The sequence below is a fragment of the Mizuhopecten yessoensis genome, unplaced genomic scaffold (assembly GCF_002113885.1).
Source record: "Mizuhopecten yessoensis strain PY_sf001 unplaced genomic scaffold, ASM211388v2 scaffold9073, whole genome shotgun sequence".
Lineage (NCBI taxonomy): Eukaryota > Metazoa > Mollusca > Bivalvia > Pectinida > Pectinidae > Mizuhopecten > Mizuhopecten yessoensis.
The window spans coordinates 866,169-882,493 of NW_018407865.1; the positions used below are offsets into that span (position 1 = coordinate 866,169).

The 16,325-nt window shown below is 38.9% G+C and overlaps 1 protein-coding gene across 2 annotated transcripts; it reads left to right on the forward strand.

The window, feature by feature from the left end:
- The first annotated feature begins 1,109 nt into the window (after window positions 1-1,109).
- Window positions 1,110-13,452, forward strand: LOC110457274 (high mobility group protein HMGI-C-like). Of its 2 annotated transcripts, XM_021508478.1 has the most exons (4): window positions 1,110-1,578; window positions 1,816-1,884; window positions 8,742-8,783; window positions 11,818-13,452. In XM_021508478.1, the coding sequence occupies exons 1-4, from the start codon at window positions 1,474-1,476 to the stop codon at window positions 11,869-11,871; spliced, it is 270 nt and encodes an 89-aa protein (XP_021364153.1). In that variant the 5' UTR covers window positions 1,110-1,473; the 3' UTR covers window positions 11,872-13,452. The 2 variants fall into 2 exon arrangements, with proteins under 2 accessions (XP_021364153.1, XP_021364152.1); XM_021508477.1 differs by lacking the exons at window positions 8,742-8,783; window positions 11,818-13,452 and adding an exon at window positions 7,316-7,468.
- Window positions 13,453-16,325: the final 2,873 nt, after the last annotated feature.

The following is a 16,325-nucleotide window of genomic DNA, read 5'->3' on the forward strand; positions in this document are numbered from 1 at the left end:
GGTCTATTTCACCAATTTTCGAGTTCAAGACTGTATCTTACACGACAGCTTCTATACTTCTTTCAATGACCGCTTTAAACATGGTTCTTATTATGTTGAACTTGTCTGAAATCTTTTTCATTGACATTCTTATAAACATCGTTGGAAGTCTGCTTTTGGAACTTTAATAATACTCTTTGTTTTCATTTTCACCAACGTCAATAATTTTCTATACTTAACTTCAATAAAAATGATATTTGTTCACCCACATTGAGGCAAACAGTTGATTTCCCCGAAATTGGAGTGAGCACCACGTACCGTGATCGTGATCTTAGATCATTTTAATGATCAATATTACGAATGCCTAAAAGATTGAGAGAGTCTTCAAACTTTGTAAAGATACATATTTATTGTATTAGAAGGTATATTTTTGGTATGAAAATGAAAAATTAGAAAACTTTCAAATTTACGTTCGAGTCGGTAAAATCACGGAATTAGAATAGAGGGAAAGGCAACTGCCTCTTCGGCATAGGAAATATGTGCCGTGCACTTGATGTTGCGAGAAACTACGAGAAAGCGTGAGAATTTACGTGATTCGGGGAAAAAAACCCGCCGCTTCAAACATCGATGAAATTGATCGCCGTTCAGAAGTAACATATTTTGGGCTATCTCTACCGTTACATTGTCCGGATTTCAAAGTAAGTGATCTTTGCTATCTAAGTCCGTGGTAAAATGTTTCATGATTCAGGGATTATTCTCTGTAAAGATAACGCTGAATGAAGATGTAAATGTGTTTAAATATATTGCAAGTATCCATTTTAATTGCTTGAAATGATATATATATATATATTATGATAAACCGCTTTTGGAATTATTTGATTTGATTAAAATCCGCATTACCGTCCAAAGTTGTATACCTTACTAAAAGTATGTTGCTATCAATGGCTACGTTAAAAATGCCCCTCTCGAGATCCCTTCCCTTTCTGTGCGTTACCTGTTGAGAAGTGCTTACTACACGTATATGATAACTGTTTTGCGGTCCGTACCTCTCGGCTGACTGCATCAAGGGAATGTGTGTGGGATCACCCTCACTATTTCCCGCGGAATGTACATTCGGTTTACTTCTTGAAGCACTATTTAGGTCATATGTAAAATTGGAGCTTCCGAACGGTACCTCTGCCAGCTATCGAGGTCACACACACACCAGCTGATCGCTGTGTTTCATTCATAAGTTGGCTGACGGTTTGTGTAGTGTCAGGTGTGTTTCTCGACAGACTTGCTAGCTGTTGGCACGGAACAAAACATCTCGTCATCGGGATCTACTCTTCTCACCTGGCTTTTGTTTTATCCTCTGTCCTAACTGTGTTTGGAGTCCTTTCTAGATTTAACTTTTTTGTCGACGTTTTTTCCCACTTGCTGAACCACTTGTGACATTAAACAGTGCGAACACATTGCACCGTATATACATCTATACAACCCCCGTTATTTGACACCATGTCGGAATCTGCAACAGCTTCTAACGTGGCCTCTGGAGATGCCCCTGAGGCCCAGCCCCCCAAAAGGGGCAGAGGACGACCCCGAAAACCCAAACCAGACCAGGTAAGTGTTGGTGTGTACGGAATGCGGTCACTAGGTTGCACCAGGTATACATCTCTCTACTCTGTTTACTTTCTCTTGTGATATCCAGGAATAGCCAAAAAAAGTACCACCCACGCGAAAAATGAAAATTTGATATTGTGTTATGTTCCGTTGTCGGATAACATTAGTCTTAAAACACGTTTATAGGGATGTCCATCTTGTTTTTAATTAAGCAGAGTTGCAATTACTTATTTCTAGCCAGAGGAACCGAAACCTAAACGACCCCGGGGGAGACCACCCGGCAGCACCAAAAAACCCGACACCAAGGTATGTATCCATGTGGAACAACTGTTTATATATAGCACGCTATCGTATCTACATTTTTACAAAATTGTCTATATTTTAAATTATCACGATTCCACTCATTTTCACGCGAAGAAAACGCCAATGGGTTTTGAAATGTGCAGAAACCGGTCTTGCCCGTAAAGTACCCCGTCCAACCCCGTAGGATGCGCCCTACCCGGATATTTAGAATGTCCAAAGAAATGACACACACTCCTTCTCCACTCGTTATCGAACATACCCTTTTCTGACACCCTAATCACATGTATCAGAAATACCTATCCGACCGCGCCTCTATCCACATGTAATAAGACATCCTGTTTCGATCCCCTATTTCTCTGTTGTAGAATACCCAACATGACCCCCCCTCCTCCTTACCCTCCCTCATGATCAACAATAACTCATCCTCGACATCAGCAAAACCCACCGACTAACTTCAATTAGTATCAGAAATAGCCTCCCCTACCACATCGCACCACATATTAAAAGTCCCGCCCCCTACCTTCTCGTGGTATATGAAATACCAGCTCGGCCCCCTACCTTCTCGTGGTAAATGTAATACCACCCCATCCCCTTGCCTTCTCGTGTTAAATTATGTAACCTCCTGACCACTCTCTCAACATGATACCAATACTATTTCCGCCCCTCTCCCCACATAGTTGAGAATAACCCTCCTGATACCTTTTTTTCACGAGGTATAAGAAATACGATACCAACCCATTCTCCACGGTTTAAGAAATACTACACAAACCCCTCTCTGCGCGTGGTATACAAAATACCCCTCTGTCCCCCTTTCCACATTATCAGAAATGTATGGTATTATACCATTTGCCCTTGTGGTGTAAAAAAAATACCATTCCGACCTCCTCTACCTCGAAAGTATAAGAAATAACATATAAGAAATACCGACCCATCGCAACGTGGTATAAGATATACCATTCCGACCCCTTTTACCCGCGTGGTACAGGAAATAACATTCAGACCCCCTCGTAACGTAATATATATATAAAAAAAAAAAACCATTTCGACCCCCTCTACCCGCGTGGTAAAAGAAATAGCATTCTAACTCATCTAACCGACCGCGGGTTATAAGAAATACTGGCCGTGTGGTATAATACCATACCACCCAACCTTCTCCACGTGGAGTAAGATAAATATATATATTGTGGTTGATTACTGTTATTTGCATGCGGTTGTTAACTATTGAATATAAAGAAAGATAAATTTCATAGTATAAATATATATTGTAAAGTGCATTGGGAAGGCATTATTTTCAACCGGCGTCCCCTTGAAAAATATACAATTTCGTTCTAATCCCCACAAAGCGAGGTCCCCGGGGGTACTTCCGTTGCAAATCTAGGTCAACCTTGAAAGGAATTTTAGGCCAGTACAATACGCCGACAGCAGCCCTCCTACACATTAGTGCAGTGGGTTCCCAAGGTGGTTAAGGGGCCGGGCCAACAAGGGGTTCTTCGGATAAACCAAGACGGAAACTTTCCAATTCTTTTGTAATGCAAACCTGTTTCAATGACTTAAAATAAGTAAAATAATATAAATAGTATATGGACATTTTTATTTATAAATTGAAAGTGTCAGCATTATTTCAATGTTGTCGCTCGGTAAATAAACGCTTTATGTGGATTTGTGATGTCGTATGTGTCGTGTCCCACATACGTACTACGTCTCGGGTCAAACGAATATCACACTGTCCTCGCGATAACTCTTGACCGGATGTGGTCTGAAATACGCTTGTGAGGTACTGTATATGTGTATAAATGGGCACAAGTCGTGTGTGGTGCGATGATAAGGACGTTAGCACTTTCGGTTATTTTTGCTCACAAGGACAATTGAAAAACATTCTGATTGGCTGCTCCTTAAAAACTAACATATCTTAAACAAGAGAAGCGTATGTAGACAGAATAGGGACTTGGTTTCCTAAGTATTCTAAGTTTTACTTATTGACGTTCATAACATGTTCAAAGTTATTCATTTATTTATTTTCAATAATTTATTTTAAACAGCCGTCACGATTTTCGATAATCGTGCCGATTTCTTTTCGTTAATTTGACATTGCCTTGACGAGATTTTGGAAAAAATTGAGTCTGGTATACAGTTAGCCAGATAGAAACGTATGAGGCAACTAATTATAAATAGCTCCCTCTCCATGGAGGTTTTAGTGTTCATCTTCTGAATAAAAAGTCCTCACGGGCAAGATCGATCCTTTGCTTCAGTACCTAGCTGGAATACAAAATATATTAATCAATGTTCTACCACTTCACAAACAGCTAATGTGAAAACTTAACAAAATTCAACACTCATATTTTATTCGATTATAACTACAAAGTGGTCTGGTGACGAAATACAAAAAAAAACACACCATATATGTAAATAGAAAAGTCGCAAGATGATCAGATTATGTTTTATAGTGAACAATGTGATGAACAACCATCCACAACTTCCAATAAAAGTAGTAAGTCGTATTAATGACATAATCCTACTGACCACTGGCCACGCTGTCCATGCAGTTCACTGTTTAACGAACTAACAAGCGGTCAGTATAAAGGGAACATCATCTACAGACACAATCTGATAATTAAACATGAAAAAGAAACAGACCTCATATGATTAATTTGTTTTATATCCCATATGGGTCGTGTGGATGATTTGAAACTATTCAATATATACTCCGATAATTACCTGTCTCTCGTCTGAGTCAAACCCTGGACCTCCGATAATTACCTGTCTCTCGTCTGAGTCAAACCCTGGACCTCCGATCATTACTTGTCTCTCGTCTGAGTCAAACCCTGGACCTCCGATAATTACCTGTATCTCGTCTGAGTCAAACCCTGGACCTCCGATAATCACCTGTCTCTCGTCTGAGTCAAACCCTGGACCTCCTATAATTGCCTGTTAAATTGTAGGACACTGGTCCAGTATATATAGGTTTGAGGTTTTGTCTGCAGTGGGACCAATCGGGAACCGTCGGCACTTTCCGAAATTCTCGTTTACGGAAAGTGCCGAATTATGAGAAAACCGTTAGTTTTCAGCACATGGACTCGTGATAGAGACGGGTCCTTGTTAAAATTGTTCCTCAATCTCAATTTTTGTTTAACAAAATATAATGATAATAATTCTGACGATAAAACTCAGTTTTGGATATTATGGAGCAAATGCGCATGTTCAAACTTTCCCTCTAAGTGCACCGTTGACGAACAATGTAGACTTTTTCAAAGCGTCAAGATTTGTTCACTAGCTTGCATCAAGTGTAATAAAAATAAAATGTGTTGAAATATTAAACGACTTCTTCTTAAAAAACACATTACATTGAGCCATATTTAGGGTAAAGGGGCCCCATGCATTACAAAATGTAACCTCTTCAAACAACCTGTCGTGCAGTGTGATACCTGTGACAAAAATATTTGGCGTGCAGATTGCTTTGATGGCAAGTGATTCGGTGGCGCATAGGATAGCGCACTCGCTAATCACCAAGACGGCTGGGGCTCAATTCCCAGCGGTCGGACATGAAACGTTACGGGGTTCCGTACTGCGATCCTCGAAATTCCAGGAGGTACGCTTATTGCTTTCTCTGCAGCCTTAGAATTTCGCATGGCAAAATCGAAGGTTCTGTACGCGCCACTCTGTACGTTTGATGTACATCAAAAGAATCGCGCGCAGCGTAACGAAAACTTTGACCAGCTTTGAAGTCTGTTGTCGCTTCTCTGTAATCTTGAAGACAATATCAGCCTAGTCATTTATTTGTCAGGGTATTTTAAACCGAAGCCAATCAAAGAGCCGACCGCGTGTCTATTATTTTGTCATTATATATTCCAAGGTTGCACCGAACGCAAGTTAGCGCATCCTCGATATCCAGGGGTTATGCTCACTTACGCTCTCTGCACCCCTGGAATATGTCATTGCAAAATCGAAGGCTCAGTGTGCGCCACCTTGTTGATGAGACAAAAAGACTAGTCCGATCCTTTGATGTACATCAAAGGGATCTCGCGGTCGCATAACGGTAAAAAATGACAGGCTTTGAAGTCAGGTGTCACTATTTTGTAATCTTCAAATGACAGGTATCAGCTTAGCGATTGGTCAGTTTTTAGGTCACCTGAGCTTTGCTTAAGTGACCTATTCCAATCACTTTCCGTCCGTTGTCGTCCATCGTCCGTCGTGCGTCGTGCGTAAACTTTTTACATTATCAGCTTCTTCTCAAGAACCAGTGGATGGAATTTTTCAAACTTGGTCAGAATCATCCTTGGTAGATGAGGCTACCAAATTGTAAAATTGGGATTCCTACCTCAACCCTAGGGGCAAGGGCGGGGCCCAAAAGGGAAAATTAACCAATATTTCAAACATCTTCTTCTCCAGACTCAGAGGTATTACAGTCATTTCCTCTGTATGGATGGAAAGATCATCAGGGGCTTTATTTAAATTGTGAATTTCAGGACCCCCGAGCTATCCGTTCTCCCTTGGGGAGGGTGTAAAGTTTACTATAGTTTATATAGGGAAACAACACTTTTGGGTATATTTTGACAATTTTCTGTTGGAAATTATTTTTACTTGGTGAGAATTATCCTTGGAGGAGGAAGATGGTTTAAATTGTAAAATTGGGATCCCTTCCCTAACCCTAGGGGCCAGGGCGGGGCCCCAATAGGGAAAATTAGCCAATATTTCAAAAATCTTCTTCTCCAGACTCAAAGGTATTACAGTCATTTTCTCTGCATGGATAGAAAGATCATCAGGGGCTTTATTTAAATTGTAAATTTCAGGACCCACGAGCTATCCGTTCTCCCTTGGGGAGGGGGTAAAGTTTACTATAGTTTATATAGGGAAACAACACTTTTGGGTATACTTTAACAATTTTCTGTTGGAAATTATCCTTACTTGGTGAGAATTATCCTTGAAGGAAGATGGTTTTAAATTGTAAAATTGGGATTCCTACCGCAACCCTAGGGGCAAGGGCGGGGCTCCAAAGGGAAATTTAACCAATTTTTCAAAAGTCTTCTTCCCCAGACTCAGAGTCCTATACTACAGTCATTTTCTCTGCATGGATGGACAGATCATCAGGGGCTTTATTTAAATTGTAAATTTCAGGACCCCCGAGCTATCCGTTCTCCCTTGGGGAGGGGGTAAAGTTTACTATAGTTTATATAGGGAAACAACACTTTTGGGTATATTTTGACAATTTTCTGTTGGAAATTATTTTTACTTGGTGAGAATTATCCTTGNCAAGTATTGTATTTCACTTAGTTTACATGCTGATTTCCACATCACATCTAAACAATAAAATAAAGCTACCAGTACCTATGATATAACTCAGGTGACCGCTAAGGCCCTTGGGCCTCTTGTTTTTTTTACCTGAGACCAATCAAACAGCTATTGTTGTGCCTTCAATTTTTGTTTTGACATATTCCAGGGGTGCAGGAAGCGTACGTGAGCGTAACGTCTGCAACTTCGAGGGTACCTACCCGGACACATGGGTTTTCTCTGAGCGCTCAGAGATGCGACACGCCCAATTGAAGCGTTATGTTTCTTTGAGTAGTATTTTTTTGAGATTTTAACTAATTGATTCCTGTAATGTTGAATAAATGATATATAAATATCAATGTCATTTGTTTTTAGCTCACAGGGCCAGGTGAGCTTATGGCATGGTGAGGCGTCCGTCGTCCGTCCGGCGTCAACTTTTTACTTTAAACAACTTCTTCCCAGTTACCAAAAGGCCTAGGGTGATGATATTTGGCCAGAAGCATGCTTGGGACGAAGGGCTACCAAGTTTGTTCAAATAAATGACCTTCATCAATTTTCAAGGTCACATGGGTCAAATATGTTAAAATCTTTAAACAACTTCTTCTGAATAACCAAGAGGCTTAAGATGCTGATATTTGGCCAGTAACATGCTGGGATGAAGGGCTACCAAGTTTGTTCAAACAAATGACCTTGACTTATATCCAAGGTCACAGGGGGCAAATATGTTTAAAACATTTAAACAACTTCTTCTGAATAACCAACAGGCCTAGCGTGATGATATTTGGCTAGTAGCATGCTGGGATGAAGGGCTATAAAGTTTGTTCAAATGAAAAACCTTCATCTTTTTTCAAGGTCACAGGGGTCAAATATGTTTAAAACCATTGAACAACTTCTTAATAAGCAAAAGGCAAAGGGTGATGATATTTGGCCATTAACATGCTGGGATTAAGGAATAACAAGTGAATGACCTTCGCCCATATTCAAGGTCACAGTGGTCAATATATGTTTAAATCTTTTAAATGATTTGTTCTGTATAACCAAAAGGTCCAGGGTAATGATATTTTTCAAGAAGCATGTTGGGTTAGAAGACTATCAACTCTGTTCAACCTAATATTATAATTTCTTTGTTCGGCATTCAAGGTCACAGGTGTCATATGTTTAAATCTTTTAATAGGTTCTCATGAATGAAACACTGATATTTTGCATGTAGCTGTATTTTGGTCCACTTTTAAGATTACAAGTGTGAGATTAATACCAGGTGAGCGATGCGGGCCCATTGGGCCTCTTGTTTATTTGAACTCTAGACCTCACGATTCATAAGTACAAATAGTTTGAAGTTAAACGCATCTGACTCGTCACCTTGAATGCGGATAAAGGTTTTGAAAACATTTTGACCCGTGGCTTGCAAGAGTGAAAGTGTGCTGAGATTCGAGGTGTTCGACAATATATTATACATTATCAGATGGATTGTTGCAAAGTCGCTATGGTTTTAATATCCAATCTATTCATATAAATATATATCAACACGTCATTCAATCATCTATCCTATATACAGATTATATAAATATTGAATTAATTGTTTTGTTGACTTTCAGAAGGAATATAAGCCTACCAGACCACGAGGTAAACAGGCGAAAGTAAGTATTTCATGTACAATACAGCCTGTCTTTAACTCAATCACCCCTGAGATTTCATAATGAACTATTCCAACCTTTCAACTGGAAGAGTTCAAATGTTTCTTCAGTGGTGAATGAGTTAAGTGTGGATACCAGACATTGGACAGTGACTGAAGTTGGAAACAATTTTAACTTTTTTAATGTTAGTTCTCAGGGAAGCAGGTGATGTAATTAGGTACTTATTACAACAAATACGGTAATGCTTTTTGGAAATGTATTGATACTTAAGGTACCTTGAATTAAACGTTTTTAGAGTATGAAATTGTCAGGATGATATCTTATATTTTTTTGACAGTTTCAGTAAAACTGTTCCATGGTTTACAATTGTATTCCCTTACCTGAAAATAAAAGCTGGCGCAACAATGAAAGAGTATTATAAGAAGCTGAATTATTTAATATTGTACTTTCATAATTTGTTATAAAATGCTGCAAAAACATAAAATCCTGATTAATTTTACTACAGCAAAACAAACCACAAAACAAACAGAACTGTTTCTGAAAAGAACTAAGTCTTTTAAATCTTAAAACAGATTTAGTCAGTTCAGACAGCCCCTTAACTCGTGATCCTTCACCCCTGAACTTTAATAATGAACTATTCCAACTTTGGAATTGGAAGAGTTCAAATGTGTCTTCAGGGGTGAACGAGTTAAAGTGCTGTATTGTTCGTCCCCCATCAGTTCACCCGTCTGTCAATAATCTGCACTAGTCCTACTCCTAACTCAATTTTTATCCATTAGGTTACTTCCGTCACAGGTCAAGGCCATTAAAGGTCGAATCGCTCAATGTCATTGGTTGATTGTTTCCGCACCGTAAACTTCACTAAAAACCTTATCTTTGCTACACTTCATGGACTTATAGCTTGTGTTTGGTCAGAAAACACCTATATTCTTCAGTGTATTCTGTGAAATGTCCAAGGTCATATTAAAAGGTCATTTGCATGTGCAAATTGAACGTGAAAATGATTTATGAAAATTCCTTATTGGATGCTATATTTCGTTACTGAAGTTACTTTCTCGAGTATGAAGCGAAGTAACTCGAGATTGAGGCAAGAAAATGACTCGAGTACTATTGGCGAAATTATACGAGTACCAGGCGGCGAGTACTGGAGTATATGTATGAGGCGCGTTAATGAGTATGAGATGATCAATTTGCGAGTATGAGGCGCGTTAATGAGTATGAGACGATCAATTCGCGAGTATGAGGCGCGTTAATGAGTATGAGACGATCAATTCGCGAGTATGAGCGCGTTAACTTTTGTGTGAATTAGGCGAGTTTACCCGAGAATGAATAAGGAGAGAAAACTCAAGTATGAGGCTACTTTATATTCATATCGATTTTATTTAAATCACTCAATTTTTGCTTTTATGTGAGACGAGAAATGTTAGCACGAATGCAAGTGTGATTAAGTTGTATAGTTAGCGATGCTCGACACCAGCTAGGTCACTACTTGACCCTGTTGCAACGGAGTCTCGGCTCTAATTGAAGTGTAAATACCAACACTGGACTGATTAGGACCACAGACTAAGTACTTCCTGTCATCAAGCAGCCATTTTGTTTACGAGGCTCCGACAGGGGAGGACTGTCGATGTCGTAACATCTTATAGTAGACTAGCGTAGGGTTTCACTCGAGGATTCCCCTCCGTTCACCATTGATGTGTCCATATTGACGTCGTATTGACGACACGACAACTTCCGTACCAGATGGCTATCAAAATTTGGAGTGGACTCTTTGGGGTGTTATCGTCTTCTCTCCCATATCAAACAAAACACGTGCGTTTTCACGTAGTTATACATAAATATTTAACCTGTTGACATTTCGTCATTTGATCAAGATTTCCTAAAATAGAGCAGGGGGGGGGGGGGGATTCCGCGAAACCAGTTGGAAGTAGTTGCGGTCAATTACGTCATCATTTTCTGTGTTGTTCTTTAGTAGTTGCATTGCTTTGATCCACATTCAAAATAATAAAGACCAAATATGTTAAAAATTTCAAAACCATAGTCTCATAAAAGACCCATAATGGATAAATAAATGTCTTTTGGGCTACCATTTTTGTCCAAATAAATGACATTGAATTACTTACAATGTCACATGGATCGGCTCATAAGGATTCGTAAGATCGAGAATAATGATAATTGGCTTGTATAGCTTGCTTGGATGAAGGGATCAAGTTTGTACAAATAAATGACCATAGTCATAGGGTCAAATGTGTCCAGAACAACTTATTCTAAAGATCGATAGGGACTAGCGAAACGCTTGTCCTAGTCAGGTTTTGGGATACAGTCGTGCAATCGAGCTTGATCCTCTTTCAATGTCAAACGTTAAAATAGATAAAAACAAAAACAAACAAAAAACGTATTCTTCTAGTTTGCATCTCTTATATCACGAACAATGATATTTGGCTTGTAGCTTCCTATTGTGCAGATATTCATTATATTTAGCCAGAGGTTTACTATGAAGCTTGATCACATGAATGACCTTGGCTTACTTCGAAGGTCATACTGGACATCTCATTACTAGAGTGAAAGAGTATAAGCTGGGCCAGTATCTATTGACACGTTAGTGATCCGTTACCGTATCATTAAACATCCTATTTGTTTTTTAGAGACGACGATTTAACAATTTAGGGACCTGACAGAATTGACAGAAAACATGCTGACATTGCCTATCACAAAAATAAAAACTCTTGACCTTCATATCTACTTAAACTAATACATTTCTACTGAAGGTCAACGAGAAGAAATCACACGCAGTTGTATCAGTGTTATTTTGACGCTTTTCCTCTTCGCTTTGAAAGCATGAAGGCAAACATTTATGCTGTTCCAGGAATATATTTTGCAATTACACACAAACATGAATGCCACGGTATCATGCAAGAACTATAAATGTAGTACGGAAAGGCGTTTATTGAACATATTTTCATATTAACAGTTATAGGTCATTGTGAACGCAAATATGGAATTCGTTGCTGACTCTATACACTTTTGTTCATTGCAGGGGGGGACTAGCGATGAACCATCCGAGAGTACAAAGGAATCGAACCCAAACTAGACTACCTCAACACTAGGACCAAAACTACGCTACTGCGTCGTGTACATAGTTTGCGTCATCAGGGAAAAATGAATATGCAGTAACCCGATAACTACAGACAATTTTCAACCCGGTGCTGTAATGAACACAACCAGAATAATGACTTACGCGTGTGTTAAGAGATACTGCTAGCACAAAAAGCGGCAAGTCATCCAAGAAGATCTGAAGTGACACTAACCAGAGCTGACGTAGCTCAAAATCAAATACTGTATATAGGAGAACTGTGAGAATGTTGCTATGGTTGAGTGGCTATATAACACGTCGACAGAAATAATGTTTCTATGGTTGACTGTCTATATAACACGTCGGCAGAAAGAGTGTTTCTATGGTTGACTGGCTATATAACACGTCGGCAGAGAGAGTGTTTCTATGGTTGACTGGCTATATAACACATCGGCAGAAAGAATATGTCTATGGTTGACTGGCTATATAACACGTCGACAGAAATAATGTTTCTATGGTTGACTGGCTATATAACACGTCGGCAGAAAGAGTGTTTCTATGGTTGACAGGCTATATAACATGTCGGCAAAGAGAATGTTTCTATGGTTGACTGGCTATATAACACATCGGCAGAGAGAACATGTCTATGATTGACTGGCTATATAACACGTCGACAGAAAGAATGTTTCTGTGATTGACTGGCTATATAACACGTCGGCAGAAAGAGCATTTCTATGGTTGGAAGGTTATATCACATGTTGGCAGAGAGAATATTTCTATAATTGACTGGCTATATAACACGTCGGCAGAGAGAGTGTTTCTATGGTTGACTAGCTATATAACACGTCGGCAGAGAGAATGTTTGTATGGTTGACTGGCTATATCACACGTCGACAGAGCTAATGTCTCCATGGTTGACTGGCTATATAACACGTCGACAGAGAGAATGTCTCTATTGCTGGCTTCCTATATAACACGTCGGCAGAGAGAATATTTCTATAGTTGACTGGCTAAATAACACGTCGGCAGAGAGTGTTTCTATGGTTGACTAGCTATATAACACGTCGGCAGAGAGAATATTTCCATGATTGACTGGCTATATAACACGTCGACAGAGCTAATGTCTCTATGATTGACTGGCTATATAACACGTCGGCAGAGAGAATATTTCCATGATTTACTGGCTATATAACACGTCGGCAGAGAGAATGTTTCCATAGTTGACTGGCTATATAACACATGGGCAGAGAGAATGTTTCCATAGTTGACTGGCTATATAACACGTAAGCAGAAAGAATGTCTCTATGGTTGACTGGCTATATCACATCTTGGCAGAAAGAATGTTTCTATGATTGACTGGCTATATAACACATCGGCAGAGAGAATGTTTGTATGGTTGACTGGCTATATCACACGTCGACAGAGAGAATATTTCCATGATTGACTGGCTATATAACACATCGACAGAGATAATGTATCTATGATTGACTGGCTATATAACACGTCGGCAGAGAGAATATTTCCATGATTTACTGGCTATATAACACATGGGCAGAGAGAATGTTTCCATAGTTGACTGGCTATATAACACGTCGGCAGAGAGAAGGTCTCTATGATTGACTGGCTATATAACACATCGACAGAGAGAATGTATCTATGGTTGACTGGCTATATAACACGTCGACAGAGAGAATGTTTCTATAGTTGACTGGCTATATAACACGTCGACATAGATAATGTTTCTATGATTGACTTGCTATATAACACGTCGGCAGAGAGAATATTTCCATGATTGACTGGCTATATAACACATCGACAGAGATAATGTATCTATGGTTAACTGGCTATATAACACGTCGGCAGAGAGAATGTCTCTATGATTGACTGGCTATATAACACGTCGACAGAGAGAATGTTTCTATAGTTGACTGGCTATATAACACGTCGGCAGAGAGAATATTTCCATGATTTACTGGCTATATAACACATGGGCAGAGAGAATGTTTCCATAGTTGACTGGCTATATAACACGTAAGCAGAGAGAATGTCTCTATTGCTGGCTTCCTATATAAAACGTCGGCAGAGAGAATATTTCTATAGTTGACTAGCTATATAACACGTCGACAGAGAGAATGTCTCTATTGCTGGCTTGCTATATAACACGTCGGCAGAGAGAATATTTCCAAGATTGACTGGCTATATAACACGTCGACAGAGAGAATATTTCCATGATTGACTGGCTATATAAAACGTCGACAGAGAGAATGTCTCTACTGCTGGCTTGCTATATTATACGTCGGCATAGAGAATATTTCCATGATTGACTGGCTATATAACACGTCGACATAGAGAATGTCTCTACTGCTGGCTTGCTATATAACACGTCGGCAGAAAGAATGTTTCTATAGTTGACTGGCTATATAACACGTCGACAGAGAGAATATTTCCATGATTGACTGGCTATATAACACGTCGGCAGAGAGAATGTCTCTACTGCTGGCTTGCTATATTACACGTCGGCATAGAGAATATTTCCATGATTGACTGGCTATATAACACGTCGGCAGAGAGAATATTTCCATGATTGACTGGCTATATAACACGTCGACAGAGAGAATGTCTCTACTGCTGGCTTGCTATATAACACGTCGGCAGAGAGAATATTTCCATGATTGACTGGCTATATAACACGTCGGCAGAGAGAATATTTCCATGATTGACTGGCTATATAACACGTCGGCAGAGAGAATGTTTCTATGATTGACTGGCTATATAACACGTCAACAGAGCTAATGTCTCTATGGTTGACTGGCTATATAACACGTCGACAGAGCTGATGTCTCTATGGTTGACTGGCTATATAACACCTCGGTAGAGAGAATGTCTCTATGGCTGTCTTGCTATATAACACCTCGGCGGAGAGAATATTTCCATGATTGACTGGCTATATAACACGTCGGCAGAGAGAATATTTCCATGATTGACTGGCTATATAACACGTCGGCAGAGAGAATGTTTATATGGTTGACTGGCTATATAACACGTCGGCAGACAGAATGTCTCTATTGCTGGCTTGCTTTATAACACGTCGGCAGAAAGAATGTTTCTATAGTTTACTGGCTATATAACACGTCGACAGAGATAATGTTTCTATGATTGACTGGCTATATAACACGTCGACAGAGAGAATATTTTTATGATTGACTGGCCATATAACACGTCGGCAGAGAGAATATTTCCATGATTGACTGGCTATATACCAGACCGGATGCAGGGGGGTAGGGAGAGAAAGTTATGACGAATCAATTGTTGGCTGGTTAAAATACTACATTTGTATACGTCTTTATTGAAGATGGTTTTGTGGTTATCTGCCAACATGTTTCTGCGGTCTGATGATTTCCACATTAACCTTACAATGTAGCACCATTGTATGTATCAGTAAAGAGAGGCTGTTTAGTTGACTTAAGATTCTTACACATAGGCTGTATGGTTGACTTAAAAAAAAATCATATGCATTTTTTCACAAGTAAATGGTCATTATTACTTCACAGGTGAAATAACGCTTATCATGGCATTATTACTTCACAGGTTAACTAAGAGTTATCATGTCATTATAACATCACAGGTAAACTTGGGGTTATCATGTCATTATAACATCACAGGTAAACTTTGGGTTATCTTGTCATTATTACTTCACAGGTGAAATAACGCTTATCATGGCATTATTACTTCACAGGTTAACTAAGAGTTATCATGTCATTATTACATCACAGGTAAACTTTGGGTTATCTTGTCATTATTACTTCACAGGTAACTCAGTAAGTTGGGGTTATCATGTCATTATAACATCACAGGTTAACTGTGGGTTATCTTGTCATTATTACTTCACATGTTAACTTATGTTATCATGTCATTATTACTTCACAGGTTAACTTATGTTATCATGTCATTATTACTTCACAGGTAAGTTGGGGTTATCATGTCATTATAACATCACAGGTTAACTTTGGGTTATCATGTCATTATTACTTGAGGTTATCATGTCATAATAACTTCACAGATTAACCAAGGGTTATCATTTTATTATTTCAACACAGGTTAAAAGTAATTTTTCATGTCATTATTACTTCACAGGTGAAATAACGCTTATCATGCCATTATTACTTCACAGGTTAACTAAGAGTTATCATGTCATTATTACATCACAGGTAAACTTTGGGTTATCTTGTCATTATTACTTCACAGGTAAACTTGGGGTTATCTAGTCATTATTACATCACAGGTAAACTTTGGGTTATCTTGTCATTATTACTTCACAGTTTAACTAAGGGTTATCATGTCATTATTATATCACAGGTAAACTTTGGGTTATCATGTCATTATTACATCACATGTTAACTTAGAATTATCATGTCATTATTACTTCACAGATTAACGAAGGGTTTTCATGTCATTATTACTTCACAAGTTAA

What these genes read in the sequence shown, in the direction of transcription:
- LOC110457274 (XM_021508477.1), top strand. Translation starts at nt 1,514, where the DNA reads ATGCCCCTGAGGCCCAGCCCCCCAAAAGGGGCAGAGGACGACCCCGAA. An exon ending in GAAAACCCAAACCAGACCAG is followed by an intron (nt 1,579 to 1,815) that starts GTAAGTGTTGGT and finishes ACTTATTTCTAG; the next exon opens with CCAGAGGAACCGAAACCTAA. An exon ending in CCAAAAAACCCGACACCAAG is followed by an intron (nt 1,885 to 7,315) that starts GTATGTATCCAT and finishes GACATATTCCAG; the next exon opens with GGGTGCAGGAAGCGTACGTG.